The 22901-nt window shown below is 42.2% G+C and overlaps 1 protein-coding gene across 2 annotated transcripts; it reads right to left on the bottom strand.

Annotated features, from left to right (window-relative positions):
* glra2 (glycine receptor, alpha 2) lies at positions 1-14022 on the bottom strand. Of its 2 annotated transcripts, none has more exons than XM_031560653.2 (9): positions 13371-14022; positions 12354-12490; positions 9291-9358; positions 7319-7542; positions 5830-5912; positions 5600-5737; positions 5049-5263; positions 3054-3200; positions 1-2179 (listed from the first exon to the last, which is right to left on the bottom strand). In XM_031560653.2, the coding sequence occupies exons 1-9, from the start codon at positions 13436-13438 to the stop codon at positions 1910-1912; spliced, it is 1350 nt and encodes a 449-aa protein (XP_031416513.1). In that variant the 5' UTR covers positions 13439-14022; the 3' UTR covers positions 1-1909. The 2 variants fall into 2 exon arrangements, with proteins under 2 accessions (XP_031416513.1, XP_031416504.1); XM_031560644.2 differs by lacking the exon at positions 9291-9358 and adding an exon at positions 9147-9214 and having other exon boundaries at positions 13371-14020.
* Between the last annotated feature and the right edge of the window lie 8879 nt (positions 14023-22901).

Here is a 22901-nt window from a genome sequence, read left to right as displayed (position 1 = left end):
TTAATTGCAATATTTTTTATTGAGGAACTATATGGCATTAGGGGGAAAACAACACATCTTGGCCTGCATTATAGAGTGAGTAAACATAATTTCAGTATTGTTTACTTGGTGTGGCCTTAAACACGTAGTATGAGGTATCTGGAATAAAACTTTAAAACAGAAAAAAAACGGTAGCCTACAAGAAAAGAAAAAGAAAACACTGATGTGTAATTACTGCAGGGGTCCACTTTGGAGGCGTTACCAGTTATCTGTGTGAGTATTATGTGTGTGTGTCGGACAGAATCGTTGTCTCGTCTCACTGAAGCCATTCTGGCATTTTCCATTCAGGTGGTGTCCGTGCAGGTAAATGCTCCCCCGCTGCTGGATCACGGTGGCCAGCTGTGAAGCCCATTATCCAATATTAGCCAGCGCTCCATGTCACCTCACGTTCATGTCACTTGCACTGACCCCCAGCCGATCCATGCACCCGCCAGCCGAGTGATTCATTGGTCTGGTAAGAGGAGCAGACAGCAGGCTGTTTCACAATCTCACTTTCTCCACAGCCAGGATGATTGTGGTGTTGATGATGGTTGAGTTTGGGCATAAGGATTCTTTGCCAATTATTATTGAATATCTGCAGCAAAATTCAGCAGTTATATTATTGGTCTTTTTTTTTTGCGAGAAAGAGAGTTTATTAATAAGCACGCTCCTTTATTATTTAGTAACTCATAGCTCAGGTTTTCCTTAAAACATCCCCTGCAGATTGCCTTCTTTGAGATACTCAAATAGTTGATATGCACATTACTGGTAATATCATTTGAAATTAAAATAATGTACAACTTTGAAATGGTAGGTACCCTCTGTGAGCCACACATGCTGTGAAGACCCCTGTAACAATACAATCTCCTGATCAAGGTTCTTTCGTTGTGTGTCTTGAAGGAGGTCACAATGCTATTACAATGCAGCCTAATGTTATTCTGACAACATTTATTTCAGACCCCTCTTATACAATTGTTCTGTGGTGTACAACCATCCAGTGTGACTGACCGGTTTGTGAATAGTCTGATTGACTTGGTGTTTACATATGGTAGCATTTCAGCACATGCTAAATAGCAGACAAAAACAACAGGCTTTGCGGATCGAAAAATAATCAGTGGATCAACGGGTCTTTTGTGTCATTTGCTCATAGATTCACACAACATACTCTGATGAACCTCAACAATCATACCACCCAGAGATATCGGAAGCTTTAGTTACTAGTACATACAATTATTTTAATTGTGCTTATAAGGAGGGGGGAAAAACAGCAGAACACAAAGAAAGTGTGCGCATTTTTAAATAAATAAATAATTTCTATTAGACAAAGACAGGAGAGAAGCATACAATTCCATCTCACGCATAATATCTAAGGCCTTAGGTTTCTAATAGAAATGACAGCAGTATCTCACTTGCATTGTGAATGGAGAAATTAGGCCCAACTGATAAGTCTGTAGAAACAGTTTTTGTGCAGCTGTAGAAAACGGTGTAATCATCCACTGTAGGAAAGCTCTCGTTAAAAAGCAACTTTTCCTGACCTCAGGTTTACGATCATACAAACTCCTGGAATGTTGGTCATTTCAATGCAATATAATACAATGGCGTGTTCTGACCCGGCATGTGGCCCATCCGGAGCTAAAACAGCCTGCAGACCAGGGCTCCTGAAAGCTCCTCAGATGCCCTGCGTGTGAATGTGTCCATCTCCTCCCAATGCTAAACCCATATTTGTTATCCCAATGAGAAAACACATTTCACATCACTACTCTCCTCTATGCGGAGCATCATTGACCTGCTGTCCCAGACACAATTCTCCCTCTAGAGAAACTGACAACCAATAGCTGCCATCTCTCTGGGCAGATCCCGCTGGTTGGCAGAGCTACTTTTTTTTTTTTTTTTAGGCCTCATGTCTGATGATTTTGTATGTAATCCAGTAAAAGATGTTAAAAATGAGGAAGGCGAGGGGAAAGGCAGCTCGAGACACTGTGTCGATCCTCTTGGCCCTGTCCACAAACTTCTTCTTAATGATGTCGATATCCCGCTGTGTGGGTGCCACCGGCGCTGCGTTAGGCGTTGCACTTTTCATTGCGTTGCCATCTTTCATCGGCAGGCATGGACCCATGGTGTACCCCGAAAAGTTAAAACGCCCCTCTTTCATGTCCTCATCCTGGAAAGTCAAGATAAGATAAACATTACTGATCCCATGCAGGGCAATGGAAGACTGAGAGCGAATTGAAGAGAGCATTAGAGTTCCATAACATGAAACAAACTGCAGTTTCCCATTTCACATCTCAGCCAAACAGCAATCACTGAGAGCAGAACGATTTTAATTCATGAACAACAGCACACTTGGAACACGAAGTCACGCGGTACCCATACTTCCCCATAATGAGTTGCCAGCAGCCAAGTCTTTTATTTTCAATGAACTGGTCTGTGTCTCAGGTGTTGTGGCCCTCACGCAGAGGCTGCATATTCAAGTTGCTTGATGAGAATTAGCTTTGGGCACACAGCTGAATGGTCCTCATTTACTGAGGTAACTAGCAGGGTGCCCTGAGAAAACAGCATGCATGTAGGCAGCTGTGGCTAGCCTCCATGCCCACTAGGAGTAGTGTACGGCTGTGCTTGTTCTGGTTCTCTATTGTGTACATCACAGCATGTAGCTAGAGGTGCCTGTAAACGCAATGATGTCACAGTGCATCAAGGGAGAATAGATGTGTCAGAAATCCTCACAATGTGCACATTTGCATGACTTCAGAAAAATACATAATCATTAAGTCACAGACTTGTTGTCGCATAAATCGTGTGTGATGGTGAAGCTAATGCCTCTCTGTAGCAATAATGCTAATCCTTTTAGCCTGCTACGGTTGAGTTCCTTCTTGAACAACAACCAATTGAGCACCTGCCAAATCCACATTTCCCTGACAGGAAGCTGTTCTCACACATATTTTGGTCTGAGTGACAAGTCGAGACAGCTCTTCTCTCAAGTAACTTTCATGCATTTCTACTTTTGAGTCTTAAATTTAGAAAGAGACTGGCGCTACCTTGTTTCTTCTCTGTCTTCGCTTCAAGCGCAGGAACTCCTTCTGCTGCCGGGAGACAAAGTTTACTCCAGCGTACTCCAGCAGGGCTGCAAACACGAACAACAGGCACACAGCCATCCAGATATCTATGGCCTTCACATAGGAAACCTGTCAATCAAAAGAATACAGCTTTAGTTGTCATTGTACATCTGTTCAGAAACATGCTGTGTATTTTTTTGTCCATCGCTTCAGGACATCACGTCAGTTTTGTATCAGCTAGTATTTTAAATGACCTCCATTGGCCCTAATTTCATTGACAGGCAGCGAGCAAAGCAACACGCAATGAGCAAAGTCTGCTGCACATGAAATAAAGCTGTAGTGTTGCAGCATTGCGCTGAAACATCCATGTTTGCGCTTAAGATCTTGCTCATGGTATTAAAGTAGCAAAATGATTTTACCGAGCTATTAAATTAGCTTTAGTTCATGCGAGGCAGACTTTGCTTGCTGCTTTTCTTGCGTACGTGAATTAAATTAGAGCCCTGTGTCTTGAATCCATCTCTCTTTTTTTTTAATAGACACATCAGTCATTTTGAGCATGTGTCTTGTATAAGGTGTAATTATTGTATAATTCATAGTTACAAAATCATGCATTTCATTACAGTACCTGATATAAGCAGGTAAGACGTTTACATTTTAATCTGTAGCTCCTAGCTATCCAGGTAGACAATTAAAATTACCAAGTAGTCAATTAAAATGCTAATTATGTCACAATTAAATTAAATTATGTCAATCTAAATGTACATCGAATCACTTGAACAACATGTTTTGCTTGAACAACAGTGATCACTTTAGGTCATGGAACAATAATGTTATTTCTGAACATCAACAACCAGCATCTCCCCCACAGAAAAACATTCTCTGTCATTAATTCCTTTCTCTGATTCTGGCATATTACAAATGAATAATCACAATTAGGAATTCTAGGGATAATGACTGCCTCCAGTTCAAGATGATAATGTTCGTATCAGATGAAATGATTACAGGGGTATAAAATATTAGCACATTATGAGTTCAAGGGTAAACTAATTAGCTAGCCTTTGCACATGATTCAAAGCCGTAGGTAGCGCTGGTGTTGTGGGCCTTTATCTAACACACTTTCTGATAAAGGGGAGACAAAGCCTCTAGCTAAGAGCTCCCATCATTTCATCGCACAAAGACAGCTCCGGTGTCTCGCTAGGCGACAGATCATTTGCATTGTGAGGAGAGAGGGGGGGGGAAACAGCCGAGACTGTTAAGTATACTTCCTGCATATTGAGCTTTTGTTGTTTGGGAACTTGCGCTGTGAGAGGCCTCTCTCTAAATATTTAACAGTGTGCCTCACTTTCATGCCGGCTCGGCACGGTGCTCGTGGGTCATACGCCGTCCAAAGAGGGGGAGGCTTGATTGAGCGCCGCCGGATGACTCACTCTGCATGTGCTCCTGAAGTCTCAAAGACGTGCGTAACAATTTACTATCTCCATGAATATGAGCCGGCTATGTGTCAGAATAGGTGCTTGTGGCACAAAATAATGAGCTACAATATGGTACTGCATTCATCAACACTCGATAAACATGAGCTACACCAGGCTTCACAAACATGGTCCATATGATAGAATATAAATTGCTATTGAATGTGACTGATTTGTAACAAAACATGTACATGTTTGGGGAATGTTTATCTGGGTGTACCGCATGGGACAGCCTGTTTCATTATAGAGGAATTAGGTGCTGGTCCAGATGCTTTGGTGTCCCCTGGTAATATTATGCAGAGCATGTCTGAATTAGAGAAGCTCTGGAAATTATCTTTGCGAAAACAAATTGCATATGAATTGGGTAGCGGCACACATGACATGAACAGCATAGAGCGCAGTACATAGGACAAAATAAGGAGCTGCAGATTAATTCACAGTACATTTATTTATAGAGGGAGAGAGAGACAGAGAGAGAGAGAGAATGTGTCGGGAGTAGTCATCTTACTTTTGGCAGAGAAGCACGTGAGCCTGAACTCTGTGTTGTCATGGTGAGCACTGTGGTGATGCCCAGTGCAACTCTGGCAGGTGCGGCGTCCATGTTGATCCAGAAGGACACCCAGGACAGGATGACTATGAGCAGACTGGGAATGTACATCTGGATCAGGTAGTAACCCATCTGTCTCTCCAGATGGAAATTCACCTCAATGCAGGTGAATTTTCCTGGGGGGGGGGGGGGAACAGACAAAAATTAGGCTATGTACGAACTGCTTGAGGTGGATATAAACTCTGACAATGTTATGATAATACAGAACGATCCATGGCCAGCTATTTTAGTTGAATCCATATATGTATGATGTACTTTTCCTACAGTTACATGTGTTCGTGGATAATGAATGAATGAGTTGGACTATTGAGAACACAACAGATTTTTTTATTGATAAAGACGATCTGTAATCATGAATGAATACTGAGACCTCATGAAGATTTTATCGCCATTTCTTCGCGTGCCTTTTTGGCTGAAGTGCCCTACTGTGAAGTATTCCTTCCAGCACTCACCTGTGTTATAATGCTTGGTGCAGTATCCCAATTCTTTTTCATCTCTCAACAGGAACTGTGGTAGGGTAAGACCTTCTGCAACCTGCACTGGATTTTTATCCATCCATTCAAATATCAAGTCGTTCATGGTGTAGCCAACTGGAACCCATGGTATAGAACAGTGAGGACATGCATTACATGGGAGTTTTCTCGAATGAAAAAATGACAGGTGTCAAGGAGATGGCACTTACAGCTTTCCAGCTGCATTGTACACGTCTGCGAATCCATAGGGAAGTTTTTCAGATCCATCGGACAGGACAGAATTAAAGTCAGTCTGCAAAAAAAAAATTGAAGTTAAGAATTCATTAACTTACAAGTGAACAATGCAGCAATGAATAGAAACAACGAGAATGAGCTATATGGTTGACTGTGGAAAGAAACTGCAGATAGATCCGACTAAATACCTCATTTACAGGGACACGATTGTAATGCTAATCTGACTAGCGTTCCTCGTGTAAACTAAGAGTGGTTGCTAATCGTTTTCAGTTGCATTCAAATGCAACCTGGTAGAGAGGACTGCTCTTCCCTCCTGTGGAGAGAGATCTATAGTGCCATGGTGAGCACAAGCCCGTTATTGCCGTCATATTTCCACTCTGTCTCCGAGGGGTCCTCCCACACAGCGCGCAGGGCTCCCACTTTTTATCACACTTTCATTAGCGCCAGTTATTGTCTGCGAGATGTTGGACTCTGAGGTCCGGCCGCTCACTCGCAGCTCTTTGATGAACTGAGAGTGCATCTAACCGCGTCTCATCACCTTTTTTTTTACCCGCCATTTGACAGAGCGCACCTGGGTACACAGCGATGTCTTTACACCACCCCTGCAGATACACCAGAGATAAAAGTGCTACGCTATGTCTGAGCCGCCTTCATTCATTCGTGTCCCAGAGAGACTACAGTATAGAAATGAATGTGCGGGGGTGGGAATGGAAAGGGAGAGATGGTGGAAATGCATTTGATGGATTTAGGCTGTGGCATTCTGGTGACTTATTGAAAATGGTATGGAGTATTTATAAAAACTAGGCCAATTCCAATTTCACCATTTCAACATTATAAGCACAATAGGTTGGGAATGAAATGTATTTAAACATACAGTGTCAGTATAGCTTGGCAGAGCTTGAGGCTCTATAGGGGGGAACAGAAGTGCTGTGAAGGGAGGTAATGCAGAACAGACCCAAATCATGGAGGATGATAGATCGGGTCCTGTGTCAAGAATGTTACCACACCAATATTATAGAAATCAGTCTCACTGAGTGTGGCACATTACTGGATTTGAATAATTACTGGGTTCTTCTAAGGGTTCTTTATTTTGAGTGATTTTTAAGTGTTTTTAACTTTTCAAAGTGATAAATTGGTATGACTCAGCGATACACAACCGCACACTCCAGACAGACATCCATTAGGAGGCTCATTCTCTGTCTGAAATAATTACCTTGAAAATTCTCACAGAATCCATTCCATGTCAGTGGAAAGATGGGCTTTATTTGATGTCCCTATCATCATTAGAAGACGGATGAAATAATTTGTACTAATTGGGAATAATTTTCCTGTTCACAATACACTGCATGTAACTTCATCTTCAGCGTTAAGGGAGAATATCAAAATATATGTCAAGGGTCACTTTGTTTTTTAACAACCCCTTCGTTTTAGCTTACCCTTAAGAGAAATCAACCCTATACGAACCTGATACTATAGAGGACAGTTCCATCTTTGAAGATCCTCAGAAGTTTGTTGTCAGTGGTAACATCATGGAAATTCGCGCCCTTCTCATTAGCAAAGAAGAGGTCAGGTTTCCAAATGGAGTCCAGCATGGAAGGGTCTAGATCCAGGGAAGAGTCAGGATACTCGCTGTAGGAGAGCCGTGGGTCATTCCAGTTCTGACGCAAGAAGATGTTAAGTCTGTAGTCCTGCAGATGAAGTGCCAATGAGAATCATTTCTTCCATGACCTTTAATGTGATCTATAGGTTTACTGACCATGTTTTGTTTATTATGAAGATTTTGATGATCATTCAATTATATACAGATATATCACCAATGAGTAATATAAGATCAAAATGAGCTGCTTCATTTTGTCTGTAATTTATGGAAGGGACAGGTGAAGCAGTTAAAGTCAAGGATCAAATTTGAAGAAAAACAAAAACACTCTCCAGCTCGACAGCTGTTGATGAAGTAAATCATCTGAGAAAATGTATTATATCCTTCTCTAAATGACATAATAACAGTTACAGTTTAAGGATATCACTGAAAAACATGCAGAGCAAAATATTTTCAAAGAATGTCAACATTTCATTCATAACCAATGGATGTGTGAGGAAAATATTTTTTCCATTTGTTTGACCTACAATCCTATACATGGATGCGGTCTTTGATTTGGTGGAAAATACAGGATGATGGAGTAGATCTATGGGAACATTCCTGTTGCTATCTCCACTGTTGAAGTTCTGTACTTTTCTCTAGACAATGTTGGTGAATGGCAGATGCACACCACCAGGTATGGTTTACAGTTTGAGATGCAGTTAGTACTGAATCGTGCATGTTAGATCAAAGCAATACCAGATATGTTCTTCAGCTTAAAGGTGAACTCTGTGCAATGCCTTGACGCCAGTACATTAAAGATAATCAGGCTGATTAAAAAAGTTGAGATATATATATATCATCACATTTTTTGTTTGTTTGTTTGTTTTCATAACACCAATATGTCAATTAAATAACCAAAATATGCCAAACACAGTTTGAAATTGATGGTGCATGACAATTAGTGTGTTATAGGATCATGATATTTTACAGAGAAAACCTTTAGAGTAAACATTATTTTTCCGTTCTTTTAGATATAGATACGTTTATTGGCAGTTCCACATTGTGCTGAGCTAGCACCTAACAGCTATGGGCAGAGTTTAAAGCTTGAGTTAAAAGTTGAGTTTAAAGCTTATACTTGAGTTCAAAGCTAATGAAAAATCTCACCTAGTCACCTATGAATCTCTTCAGCTTAATTTGTATTTGTTGAAGTCTAGTTGATCACACACATTCAGTTATATCTCAAATAAAACAGCCAAGCTGAATATAACATTTACATTTGTTTACCCCTTCAGCTGTTGGCTACATCCTGATACGGCCCCAATCAATCTGTTTGAATCACAAGCCTACAGCCATCATGCCCTCTGGCACTGGATGCAATTAAAGCGAATCATTCAGTGGCGTTCGGTTTGAATTATTAAAACAAAACCAATTCAACACATGCTCCAACAGCGAACAGGGAATTACAATTTGATTTTGCCTTAAGTACTGTCGGAAAAGTTATGCTTTCAAATGGTCTCTTAATGAGTCCTGGTCCTGCCAATAGACTTTCAGGCTTGCACTCACTTGTATGGAGGGGAATGGAAAATTAAACATTCAAAATATATTTTCTTAAACAAATAGCTTAAAACAGCATCTTTTAGTACACCGAAAAAAAAATGCTGTCTGGTGGCTGATGGAGGAGCAGCCGAAGCCTCTCCCAATTACCCAACTCACCATCGTGGTTTCAGCTATTGACCCAAAGCTGTTGATAAATATGTTGCAGGTAACATTTACTGGGGGACCTGCAGGTTGGACGATAAATCACACATTGGGATCTCTTTCAGTGAGGCAGATAAGTCAAGACGTCTGTGGACTTACCATAGTTGTCTCCGTGACGGAGCCGAAACTGTTGATATAAATATTGCATGTAACATTTACAGGAGGACCTGTGAAATGGAATGAGAATGAGATGACAATATAAAGTCAAATAGTTTCACAATTGAATAATGGTACATTTTGTGAAAAAATTGGGTAACAAAAGTACAAGCTAAACAGTATCATGAAACTCTATTGCTTGGATAAATTAGATATTTGAGAGCAAACAATACCTTCCTGTTGTGATGTCTTTCCACAAAGATAAATCAATAACATAATCATGCAATACGTGTTCCACACCACTAGCACAGTGATACATTTCCTTTCATTTGCATAGGCATGGCTTGAGGCAAACAATCCATCACAGGTTGGGGTAATTAGTTCAGTCAGAGGCGAATGGAGGACTGGACCGACACAGGCAAGCTGAAGACTTCACACATGAACCTCCACTTGGTTGATCATCGTAGTTTGTTTAGTGATCGAAGTGTAATAGTCAGCCATCACATCACCACAATATGCTTTACATAGGATACACCTTCCACCAAAGGTTCATCAACAGCCAAGAGCCTTCAACAGTGACATGGGAAGAGAAGTGAAAAGATATCTTCTAATTTCATTCACCTTCAAGTTGTTCTAGGGTTGATTTTGAATTCATACTGAGTAAATCACATTTATTTAGTTTTAATAAATTATTTCCATTCAATCCTGAACGTTGATCCTTTCAATAGAGCTTTAAAGACAATTATCACCTAAATAATATGGTGAAATCCTACAAATTAGTACACACGTGCAGATGCAGATTGTTACCCAAACCTGGTATTTTATATGAATATACTCTTTTTACCATCGCCTATATTTGGGACTCCTATATCTCAGTCAATGTTGTTCACAGGAACATCTCGGCTTACTCTTAAAGTAAACAAAATATCTTCATCCCTGGAACATATAGAAGAATAATTTAAATCTGAATGTTCAATCAGACAAGACTTATATGGACTCAAGGCTGAGCAAATGACACAGTTCTCCCAGCCCCACTGCAAAGCTCCTAAGTACTGTACAGGACAGTCTTTTGAATGTCACTCTGCTCTGTTCTCAGTGGGGGGGGGGGGGCATAATGGAGCCGGCGGAGGAAAGACAAGGCCTTAAAGCTGGATATGCTTCTTGTAAGCAGTGCTAAATCCTTTCTTACTTGGTCTAATCAGTTTCCTGTGAAGTGTGATGTTCAAGTCTGCAGAGACCATTTTCAGCGATTAAAGTAGCCGCAATCCTGGCAGTGTGTGATGTCTACTTGTGAGTTCACTGCCTCTCTACTCACTCCATCAATATTGAATGGGACTTGGTATTAATATTCACCGTAGTTGGGAAGAAAGGCCACTCAACAGCAGTGGCAGTGAAATGTTTGTCCATATGAGAAACTAAAGGGATCAATGTAGGTCAGAACTGTAGTGTTGTATGGGGATGGTGGGGTGGTTGAATGAGCGCCATGTTAGGAGGAAAAAAGAGAAAGGTAACTCAAGAAACTCAAGGAGCAAAAAAAACTATTCTTCATGCCAATGTTCAGTCTCTCTCTCTCTCTCTCTCTCTCTCTCTCTCTCTCTCTCTCCCTCTCTCTCTTTCTCTCTCTCTCTGTCCTTGAATGTGTGATCCATTCCCCTTGGCAGTGCCTATGATATTTGTAAGAGTGTGTGCATGATGTTACTACACTGACAAGCCATATGTGCCATTAAATTGGCAGCTCAGTATTTGGATGCTGGTGTATATCCCCAGCAGGGCAGGTCTGTCGTCGGGGGGGTGGGGGGTCAAAGGGTACAGATGGTACAGCCCAAGACCCAGCCCATTGGAAGGGCTATGATGAAATAGGATGTGGGAGAGGGAGCTGTTTTGCCGTGCGCAAATAGAACATGTGTTGTGTGTGCGTTATGTCCAGTCAGCAATCTGTGGGCAAGGGTAGGGGGTGGATGGGGTCTTTGGAGATCATCTTGTCCCAGATGCCCGGGCAACACACACAGCGGCCCTGCACCAGGGACAACGTAGGCAACCACCTATCTGACAGAAACCTACACTCAAGCAGTTAATATAATCCATTAGTTCTTATCACTTAACAGTGTCACACCCAACTCTACCATGCCTCTTCTGCTGATAAAAATAGCATATGCGTTTTCATCTCTCACTTTTTCAGAATGCCAGCCAGCATGAAAAAAGAGACTTAGGTCCTTTCAACTAGGGTTTCTTTCAGAGACTCTGTCTGCATGTGTTTCCCCCTCTCCAGCATGAGTAAAGGGAGCTGTGGTCTAGCAGAGCCAGGCACAGTACTGGGCACAGTACTGGACACAGTTGTTGACCAGTCTGACAGTGTGTTTACTGTGCTGGGCACAGTTGTTGACCAGTCTGTCAGTGTGTTTACTGTGCTCTATTTGTGGGCCTTGCTCTGCTGGAGTTCACTATCTCAGTGCTCATTTGACCCTTAGTCTCCCGGCGATATCACAGAGGTCAAGTTCCCGTTTCTGCTTCACAGTCAGCTCTCAACTTTGTCATGCTGATTCTCTCTTTTTCTCTCTTTCTCTCTTTCTTTCTCTCTCTCTCTCTCTCTCTCTCTCTCTCTTTCATATCCCTGAATTGAAACAGACCAGAAGCCTTAAACCGCAGAGGTCTGAAGCCTCACAGCCTGCAGTCTGTGCACGGAACATTCTTTGTGCCTTCAGTGTTCCTGTGCCTTGACAGGAGTGTAATGCATGGCATATTTTCTAGTGAATTATTCAATGTCAGTGTTGATGTGCAGTCAGCCTATGTTGTGCAGATAGAATGTAGAGAAGAGCAGATAGGTCGGGGCACGATTAAGATGTTGGTAATGTTAGGATTAATCAATGAGTGGCTGATGGCAATAAGTGGACAATTAATCTTTTTGCCGCTCAATGACACATTCACACACACATTTACAAGGCATGCCAAGTCCCCATATTATGAAAGAAAGAGAGGTGAAATTGATCTGATAGATCCTCCAAGGTGTCTTTTTTTCCAGGTGGTCCGCCAGTGTAATTATCCTAAGGCTGTGACAATTCAGCATACCTTTAAAATTGGGTCTGATCCTAGCATCGTACCCTGAGGTTCTACCCATCAGTTTGTCCAGGAAGTCAGATGGAGACATCAGCTTAGTTGAGCTTCTTCCTGGTGTTCTGGAGTCATACTCCTTTGCATCTGTCATCCTGAGAAAGGAAGCAGAGAAGATGGGACGTGCCCAGGTTACCACGATGTGTTAACATAAGATAATTTGCCTTTAATATCAGACATTCAAATTAGTACAGTGCAGTGTAACAGCCAGAAGTTTGACTGTGGCTAATAAATACTCTGCACTTGCTCTCATGCTCTTTCCCCCTCCCTCTCACTCACAATATATTGCATGTTATTGCCTTGACAACGCCCACATTGATGTTCACTGTGTCGCGATTACTCGGGCCATACCCGCGACAAGCTTAAAAGCATAAGCTGACGTCTTTATCTTAGGCTACACTTTGCCTTTATTAACTTATACAGCAAAGAATTGACACTCTTTAGCCTGAAATGTACCTCTACTTTTTCACTTGAAATGTGTAGTGGTTCAGCAGATGTCATTTCTCATCAACAGCACAGTTTATAATTGAGGTAAGTTGGTGGTGGCGACACGAATGAAAAATATTCTTCACTGCCTTTTGAAGAATGCGTGACTCCAATGTCATTTCAGCGAGACCCAACCTCGCCACATTAGTGACACTGGGTGTAAAACTAAGCAGAAAATGCATGTGACAGAAAACCAGCAACGTATTTTCACAAAAGGCAAAGAAGTTTAGTTTTGGAATGACTGGACAGGGTTGTCTCAAGTGCCATGTGATGTTTTCATAGCCATGCGCGTAATAGGTTGTCATGTCCTTTGGTGTTCTTAAAATATGTGTTCAGAAACGTATAGACTTTAATATGACACACGAAACTGAAAGAAAACCCACCGATGATCTGTCCATGCAACAATACAACGAACACCTCTGATAACTTTTCGGAAAACAATTTTAGTAGTAAACATCATGTCCCTTTGTGGTGTTTAACCATACGTACCTGTAGTTGACCATCCCAATTAAAGATGCGATTAAGACCGTAAAGATATTTGTAAAAAGGCGACTCATTCCTCTTGATGTAGGTGTTTAATCACTTCTTTATTTCTTCCATGTGGAAAGGATGGCAAAACCTACGATAGCTTTTTTTCTCACCAAAGCGCAAGATGTTTTTGTGGAGAAGAGAAAATAGATGAGAGGTATTCCAATCCGTGGAAACATGGTTTAATTAGGTGGAACACAGATTCCCCGACACAGTTGAACTGTGGGCGATGTATGCAAAAACATCTGGTGACTTCTGGTGCTACCAAATATGAATTCTGTCCAGAACGCGTAGTTGCAATGTGACAAAGTAACCTGTAATATTCTAGCAGGCGTAAAATCGTTCATCAGTGTTTTTCGCCGACTGGGAATGCATATTCGTGACGCCAGTGTACAAAAGACTTCCAATAAAAGAAATTCTTTCCGTGAACTGGGCTCTCGTTGGAGCATAAGACGCGCTCGACTCGGATTCAGCACTCGGGGAGCGGTGGGCAATAGAATGGTTCGACTTGCCCAAAGGCGTAGGAAACGTCATGCACGATGTAGGCGGGACGTAAAGCTAACCATTGGTGTCAAATCTTACGCTGGCACAGGCAAGTCGAATCTTTCTAATACCGTCCTTTGGAGAGCTCCAGGTTCCCATGCGCGCAAGCGCAACCGTCCCAAAGTGGAGGACGTGAGTAGATTCTCAATATGAAAAATGAACGACGAACATCTGAAATTCGAAATAAGTTTTAGTAAGTCTTGCAATTATCTATGTCCACAACACACCCAAACATTTTTTTGTTATACTTTTTGTTTGTCTTTTTGTAGTGTTGCATTGTCTGACGCATAAGTAGGCTAAGCCCCAGTTCTGCAAAGCCCTTGAATAGGCCTGTGGTCACTCTTTACGCACCAGCAAAAAGGCGAAAATACTTTAGAGAACATGGTATTATCATTTCAAGCTTAGTATGTATACCTCTATACATCACTGCTGACTAACCAGTCTACATTAACCCACCAGTTGTGGTCGATGCAACTGTTAGAGTGTAGTTGTGGATGCGTAAATAGTTAGAATGGCCAGTCTCAGAAAGCATTTATTCTTAAAAAAAACGCAAAATAAACGTTGTGAAGATATGTAATGCACTGTTACATAGCCTCATTCGTGTGCAACTATGAAATAAATCACAGTAACGACATATTTGGTTGATTTGAAAACAAAACACGGCTCCAATATCGATGGATCCGATATGTTGAGAAATAGCTATGATTTAAAAAAGGACAATTGGCCGTTTCGGCATGCTATTTAATTTCATGTTATTCATGTCTGGTTTTAAGTCTGCTCTATAGGGAAAGATGTTAAATTCCTTGTGCTAGTGGTTGGGAACTTCCCGCAGCTGCCAAACCTCTCGCTATCACACGCAAGTACTCATACCCAACAACCTAGCCTAAATATTACAACACAACAGGGTGCACTACAGCTGTCATATCGATACTTAATAATGTGGGATATTTTTATGTTAGGATGAACATGGATTAGCCTATACAAAAGTCTCACTTTAGGAAAAGCAGACAAGACGCAGAAATAGACCACGACACCGGCACCAAATAACCAGATAAGGAAATGTTCAGAGGGTCTCAAGGAGCCCCAAAATATCCACACCAGGTTGAGAAGGGGTCAGAGGTTCTTAGGGCTCCCACATATACACACTAGAGGTCATAGGTGGCCTCAGAAAATAGTCTCAGGAAACACGAGCATATACGCACATATAGGGGTAATTAGGGGAGTTAAGGAAAAGGGAATAGATGAGTCTGATTGGCTAATCCATGGACCATCTCCTTATTGTAGTTTATTGATTACAATAAAACTCCAGATTTCTACACCCAGTCTCCAGTCTTCTGATAGAAAAGAAACAGAGTAATTAGCCACAACAATAATAACTTACAACTACAACGACGACGACAAAGCTGCCTTCATGAACATTTCACGGGATGGACACCTTCAGCGTTTCGTCTAATTAGGCACCACGACACTTTCAGAAGGCTCTATGGTGGTGTCTGGCGTCCCACACTCACCCAGTCCATACTCACACTGTGTTTGGACTCATGACAATACCAGAGACAACAACAGATTCACCTCGAGCATTACCGAGAGACTTCCCCAAAACATCCATGACCTGCAGTCCAACCATATATAATATAAACATAAAAATGACAAAATGTGTCTACTGGATATGACTAGTGCAAACGAAGGCACACCGGCATGGCTTTGGGAATGTATTTGGCACCCCAGTTGCCCTGGAAACGGTCTTCCTGAGCACATGATTGGAAATACTGAAAGGTTGCAGTGCTGATGCAAGATCAGGGGGGATGCTGACAGCCATGGATGTTGTTACCAGTCCATCACCATAAAATTCATCCCAAACCCGAACAGCCCAAGCGGCTCAACCCAACTGCCATCGACTGATAATTCCCATATAATTGATATGATACTGATATGAACCTCTCTTGTGAGAGGTAGGATTTCGATCGTAAAAGGTTTTGTGATTAGAAACAAATTTGAGCTTGCAAAAAACCGCAATAGGCGTTAAGACGTCTCAATTTATATCACCTTTGGCAAAGAGCTCTGCGCGTGGCTCTCCGCGACTGGCAGAAGAGTTCGTCCATCGTTTATACCCCCAGTCTGACATCTCTGTGAACGTACGCGATTTCGTCAACTTCATCTTATGTGGAAACACTCACACCCACACTTGCGCCAACAGTTTGGCAGAAACCAATAATCCACATCTATTCATCTTCCTCATTCCATGTTTGATATTATATAAACATACCTTAACCACATGAAGTTTGGACTGAATTTATTGTGGGATTGTGTTAATGTTTAAAGGGTAGCCTAGTGTTTCTGTTAAAAGGGTTTAAGTTAAAAGACAATTTAAAATCTTAATTACCTCCCTCCTCTTAAGTTGACAGGTGTCACTGTGTGTTGGAAATCATTTTTCACACCTTCATAAAGTCACCTGCAGAGTGTGTGAACCGTTCTCTCAAGTCAGACACAAAGAAATCTCCCTTCTCATTAAACACATAACCACCTTCTGGTAAAACTGTGGGATGAGGCTGTCTTGGGATGAGGGAAAGGGTAAGGAGTCTTTGGATCCTCTGTTTCCTGGCAGACAGCTGGAATTGACCCGAACACCTTAACATCCACAAGACCTGGCCTAGGTGGTCATTAAATCGCATAAGTAATGACATTTGAACCAGGGGCTAAGGTAATTAAAGCTGAAAGCTGGCGCTCTATGTCATACTGGGTGTGATGTGTCCTTATTATTCTCTGTCATGAAAATAGACCTCTCTTTAGTAATTGCTCTCAAATCTCCCCTTTCCATTCATTCTCTAATGCCTTTTATAAAGCAGATCAGAACAGATGCTCAAAAGGGTCAGAATCTCCTTTCAACAGAAAGATGTCGCATTGTTGCAATGCATTGTGATAATGCAGGTATGGAGAACAAAACCCCAAGAAGTCCAGACTATGGATAATTAAAGTGTGAAGCATAATGCATGTCTGTATTCCAGCTGGTGTCTAGTTTGGCGGGGGGGGGTTAACGAAGAGAATGTGAAGGACTCTCACTGAAGGTGAAGCTGCTTTGAAAAATATTATGTTAATCACGACTCTGACTGTATTTCATAGTCAACAGGCACTTGAAATGATGCCTTTCAGTATCTACATCTGTGACAGCTATCTTCAAAATGACTGATCTGTAGCCTGCAAAGGAACCCAGCTCTCTCTCCCATGAATCTCCTCAGTGAAGTAATTACTGTCAGAGGAAGCCTTCAAGGTGTCTGCCTGGTTAATAAAAGGATCTGCTCTGTGCTGTTGAAGCAGGTGGGTGGTCATGGGGGAACAGTCTGTCACAGTGGAAATAGACACTTGATTGGTGTGGCTTTAAACCAACAAGACATTATCTTGGAGTAAAACATACTTGAGGCAGTCGCCTGCTGAAAGCCTTAATTCATTCCCCAGTCAGAGGAAGCCTCAGTTTTATTGATCCCCCCCCCCCCCCCCCCCCCCCTGGACCCCGGGAGGGAGCAGAGGCCAGATAAACCCAGACCGGATGAGCTCACCTGGAAACATGTCGGGCTCTGGAACACTAAGCTCCACTGATGCTCATGTGCAGTGGAGCGCGCCAAATCAAATGTTGGGGAGTATCTATTGCACCATCGACCGCCTGTATTTTCATCCCGCTTAATGATTCTCCTCCCTCCCCTTCCTCTCCCCCCTCACACCCCGCTCCAGAGACCATGACAGAATGCCAGAATTGCTATTGAGACTTGAAGATGCCATTTGAACTTTTGAACAAGCCAACAAATGTCTTGCTGTTGTCTTGTGTATTCAGAATTTGAATTGCATATCCATGGCCATGTTAACGCTCTGGTGACTGTATACTAGCATGGAGTAAAGTAAAGTAGCCCCCCCGCCCCCCCCCATACCTATATCAAAAGTTCTCCCCCTCCAGGATTCGATTAGAGATTTGTCTCACATTGTGTTTCCCCGTGTGGGCTGACAGTGCTAGAAGCGCGTGTGCCAGCAGTGCACTCTGGGTGCGTAACCCCGCAGAGAGCCTGAGGGAGGGCTGCTAGAGAAAGATGTGGCTCTCCTGTGGAACTCACTTGTCAATCAAAGGCTCCCCTCCCCGCCCCCCTCACCCAGGTCCCATCAGGCCCTGACACTTTCTCCATGGCTGCTCAGCGGCCCCCAGTCTAGACAGACGCGCTTAGCATTCATGAGATACACGATATGGAGAGAAAGGAGCTTGACCTGGCCTTGTCAGAGTGGCCACTGCGGACACAGATCCCATGGGACGGCCAAGGGACCATAGAGACCCCCCCCATAACACCTATTGATTCCTGGTAAGTAACCTTTGCACCTTGAGGAGTTTACCTGAGGATATCTGTGCTTTACAGTGTCTCCACTACCTGACTCAGTGGACCTACACATCATGCCGGCTCCTTCCACCTAGCTGTCTCGTTGCTGTTTGTGTCCCGAGTCAGGGCATCTGGTCAGTAATTCAGAATGAGATTAAAGACTACTCGGGTCAGTGTCTGCTCACCGCAGGCAGGCTGACAGGATGGGCTCGGTAACAAATGTCGCCAAACTAAAGCAGCTGTCAACATAATGAAAGAGGAGATCTTAGATGGAACATAATTCTGATCACTTAGCCCCCCTGTATACTTTGTCTCCATCTAGACAACCCTGAAAGCATGTCATGATTAATAACAGTGGTGGGCATAAGAAATCAATTATTGAAATTCCTTCTAAGAGGCCACTCTGGTGAACGCAACATCTGGTTGACGCCGTGATTCAACAATAAGCAGTTTGCAGTGGAAACTCCAAACCTGCCTGTCTCATTTAGTGTGATTTCAGAAAGTGATTCCTAGCGGTGCGCCGTGTTGGCTGATGCAACTGATTGTTACATCTGCCTCGGTCTGTCAGAGGAAGCTGGGAATCTCCTCCCTTGATAGTTGCTGTCAGGCTATTTCAAGGAAGAGAGGGGAACTCTCAAACAAATGATACAGCAGGGTTTATATATTTCAGCTATCTATAATATATATATATATATAAAAAACATTGTGTTAACTGTGTGACCACAGAAGACTATCGGGTTCTCTAAAAATATCATCAGCAAGTCAGCAGATCTACAGGCAGACACTGTAGCTGTTATAAAGTATTGGAGTATTGAGAGCATTTCCATACCACTGCATATCTCATGTTCTACAACACTCCACTAAAACATGTACATTATTTCTATCATTGTCCCCTCCTCATTATGTGTGCTGCAGGAGCTCACAGTCTTTCACTAGAATGGAAGATTATAGATTACTTCAGAGGATAAGAGGCAAAGAGGGCAGCATTCACACAACTGCAGCTCCTATACAGAAATTAAGATGATTACTGCTCCCATAACAAAACCAAAAAGTCACAGCAAGCTTTGTTAATTTCCTCCCGTCATTATAGTTGTGAGCTTGAACTGTCGCAGACGTAATTGACTGAATTATCACAGCAGTGCAAGAATGGAACAAATTTAACGGCAAAAAAAAGGATAGATAAGGGTTGCCATGGAAACACACCCCAAAACTTTGCTGAGCTGATTGTGATTTGCTGCTCCATTCATAGTGTTCTCTTCACCCTCTCAGAAGGAAGAAGACCATGTTGTTTTCTTCACCCCCTCAGAAGGAAGAAGACCATGTTGGTCTCTTCACCCTCACCATGTTGTTCTCTTCACCCCCTCAGAAGGAAGAAGACAATGTTGGTCTCTTCACCCCCTCAGAAGGAAGAAGACCATGTTGTTTTCTTCACCCCCTCAGAAGGAAGAAGACCATGTTGGTCTCTTCACCCTCACCATGTTGTTCTCTTCACCCCCTCAGAAGGAAGAAGACAATGTTGGTCTCTTCACCCCCTCAGAAGGAAGAAGACCATGTTGGTCTCTTCACCCTCACCATGTTGTTCTCTTCACCCCCTCAGAAGGAAGAAGACAATGTTGGTCTCTTCACCCCCTCAGAAGGAAGAAGACCATGTTGGTCTCTTCACCCTCACCATGTTGTTCTCTTCACCCCCTCAGAAGGAAGACGGCCATGTTGTTCTGTAATAGATTTGGAAATGAACAGCAGTAATTTGTGCCCCCAAACCCAGTAATATGACATGACAGCCGATAAGAAAAAAACATCTAAAAATATATCTCCTTAATATATCCTTAGTTTCTCTCAGACAATAGTAAGATGAATGCATTAGGCATACATCTCCTGCTTCTCAGATGTCTGTATGGCCTGTGGTGTTTGAGGGAGAGATCTCAACAAGGTCACAATTCATGATCAATTTTTAAATGTTAAACATCTCAAAATTACTTCTCTGTTTCTCTCTCTACACAACTTGGGTGTTTGGGGATGAGGCACACAATAGTTCACAATAAAGTGACTTTCACTAGTTGTGTCTGGGGACACAATAGTTCACAATAAAGTGACTTTCACTAGCCTATGACTAGAAGACTGTTCAAAGCTGTGGAGAGAGGTAGCTGGAGTTAGTTATGGTTGTTACAATACAAAGCTGTTGTGGAGAGGGGTCTTTTTTGTCAATTATGGTAGAATAAAGGGCCGGTATCAAATTTCTGTCTCAAACTGTTTCTCCTCAGGAATTTTAGGACACATATCTGTGATTAAATTGATACATAAATGAAACAATATTGAAATCACATCTTGATCTCCTGAGCCATCAAAGATCCATCAAAACATTTCATATGTTATTACAAATGTGTTGGACTGAAATGTTTATTGAGCTTTCCACCACAGATTCCTCCAGGATTCGTCTCCTGCTGCCCCAGTGGTCCATCTGAACCTGCGGGGCACCACACACACAGTCAGGCTTCCAAGAGAGCATTTGGATCATCCTTCAGCTCATGGGACTGGAAGTCAGTAATCTCCGATTATTTACTTGCCCTCCCTATCAATCTACACACATGTATATACTGTAAATGAATTCCTTTATTGATAAATGAACCTACCATAGCAGGACTGACCTTAAAGGTGAAAATAGGACCGAGAATATATTGCTGTGCTTCACCAAATTCGAAATTGATAACAAAATGTTGTTCATTATTTGAAATGGCAGGATGGTTCACCCTGTGCTGAAAGACTGAACTTAAAATAACCCTTTGAAGAAATTGAAAGGAGCATTTGGCTACTGTATTATGTGAACACTCTGCAGATTTCTTAGAAAAAGCTGAGGGCATTTTGGTATGTTTTTTATTTGTGGCTGTTATAAATTATTACTGTGTTTCCTAAAAGACCTAAGCATATATTTTGTTCATTGCACATTCAGGGAAAAAGGCTGTACATTTCCGAGCCCATCAAACGCATTTCAGTCCTGTGACTGAAGAGAGCCGGTTGGAAAGGGTGTGTGGGAGAGAGGGAGGAGAGGCTGAGAGAGGAGAGATAGGGAGAGAGGGAGGGAGGGAGGAGAAAGAGAGAGAGGCAAGGGAGTGAGGGGGCAGGATCCCACCAATATTTGTTTAATTTCCTTTTTTCTATGGCAATATCCCCCTGAAAATTTTGCGCAATTGTATAACATTATCTTACAGCTAAGAATAGCCTGCAGTACATGGTTTAAAAAGGACTATTTTGAGGGTATATTTCTAATTTTTAATAAATGTTATCTTTATTATTCTTATCAGTTTGCTCTGAGTTGTTCTGTGCTACAGAGCAGATGAAATTTAGGTCAATTTACTAAGCAGGTCAGGAGTAGGATTGGGGTTGTATTCCTTCACTGGTCACTGCCATTCTGGGTTGGAGTAATACTTTGGGATGACAATGAGTCCTTTTGCATAGCTTTACATACAGAAAACAACATGAGATGCTGTGTTGTGGTCATCTGTGTGATGTATTTGGGTTTGGTTTGGCTCTCAAATATAACTGTCTTTGACTAACAGTTTGTTGTCCCTCCTGACACAGCCTCTAAAGCACCTTTATAAAATATTAGTTCCTCCACTTGTGAAGTGTTACCTGAAACAACTATTCTAAAAATCCAGCTGTTGGAAAGGTCAGGAACCTTCTGGAAAATCTAGCAATTATAATGTCTATCTGTTTTTCCCCCTAGTGCAGGTAATGTACAGAGCTGTGAGCGCTGCTGCAGAGAGAGAGAGAGAGAGAGAGAGAGAGAGAGAGAGAGAGAGAGAGAGAGAGAAAGAGAAAGAGAGAGAGAGCGCTGTGATTTGAATAATGGACCAGTGAAATCCACATTGTCAGGAAAGAAGGGGGAAATAATGGCATTTGAAGCTCTTCTATTTTGACAATTGGTGCTCCACGCTAATAGTCCTCTACCACAAGGTCAACTTTAATTTCTCATTTGCCTCTATCTAAATTGGCTGTCTCCCAGACACTCCTCAGGCTTTCCCACTCCCGATGCCTTTCATATTCTCTCATTGCCCACACAACCCTAACCCATATGAAGAAGACATCAAAATATGACAGTGTTGATTATTTGCCCTGGGACAATGGCATATGATATTTTTGGCATGTCCTTTGTTAAATAACACGACACATATCCCGTGTGTAGGTTACAGCAGACGACATCACACACATGTTACGGTTGTATTTGCTAGCTATGAATTCCCTCCTTCTTTACCACACACCCTGGCACCAATATCATTTCACTACCGTTTATAGAACACTGCCTGGCTGTAAACAGGGTTTCCATGGCAACATCACCAAGACACACATTGATAAGCGGATTGGTGCTCTGTGCTCCTCTGATGACAAATGGATCCACGGAGCTGAGTGTGCTCCAGCTGGTGAACACAATTATCTGTAGCCAATGAATGCAGCAAGCTAGATCTACAAAAGTAGAGGAATGTCTTTCTTGTATGTCAGGCACGACTAACAAATATCTCATGACTTTGTCAGAGGAATTGGATTGTCTTCAACATGCTGTCAGACTGCTATTAAAAAACACTCCTCGGTGAAAAAGACA

Source organism: Clupea harengus, chromosome 2 (genome assembly GCF_900700415.2).
Source record: "Clupea harengus chromosome 2, Ch_v2.0.2, whole genome shotgun sequence".
NCBI lineage: Eukaryota > Metazoa > Chordata > Actinopteri > Clupeiformes > Clupeidae > Clupea > Clupea harengus.
This window is presented reverse-complemented; position numbering and strand designations above follow the sequence as displayed.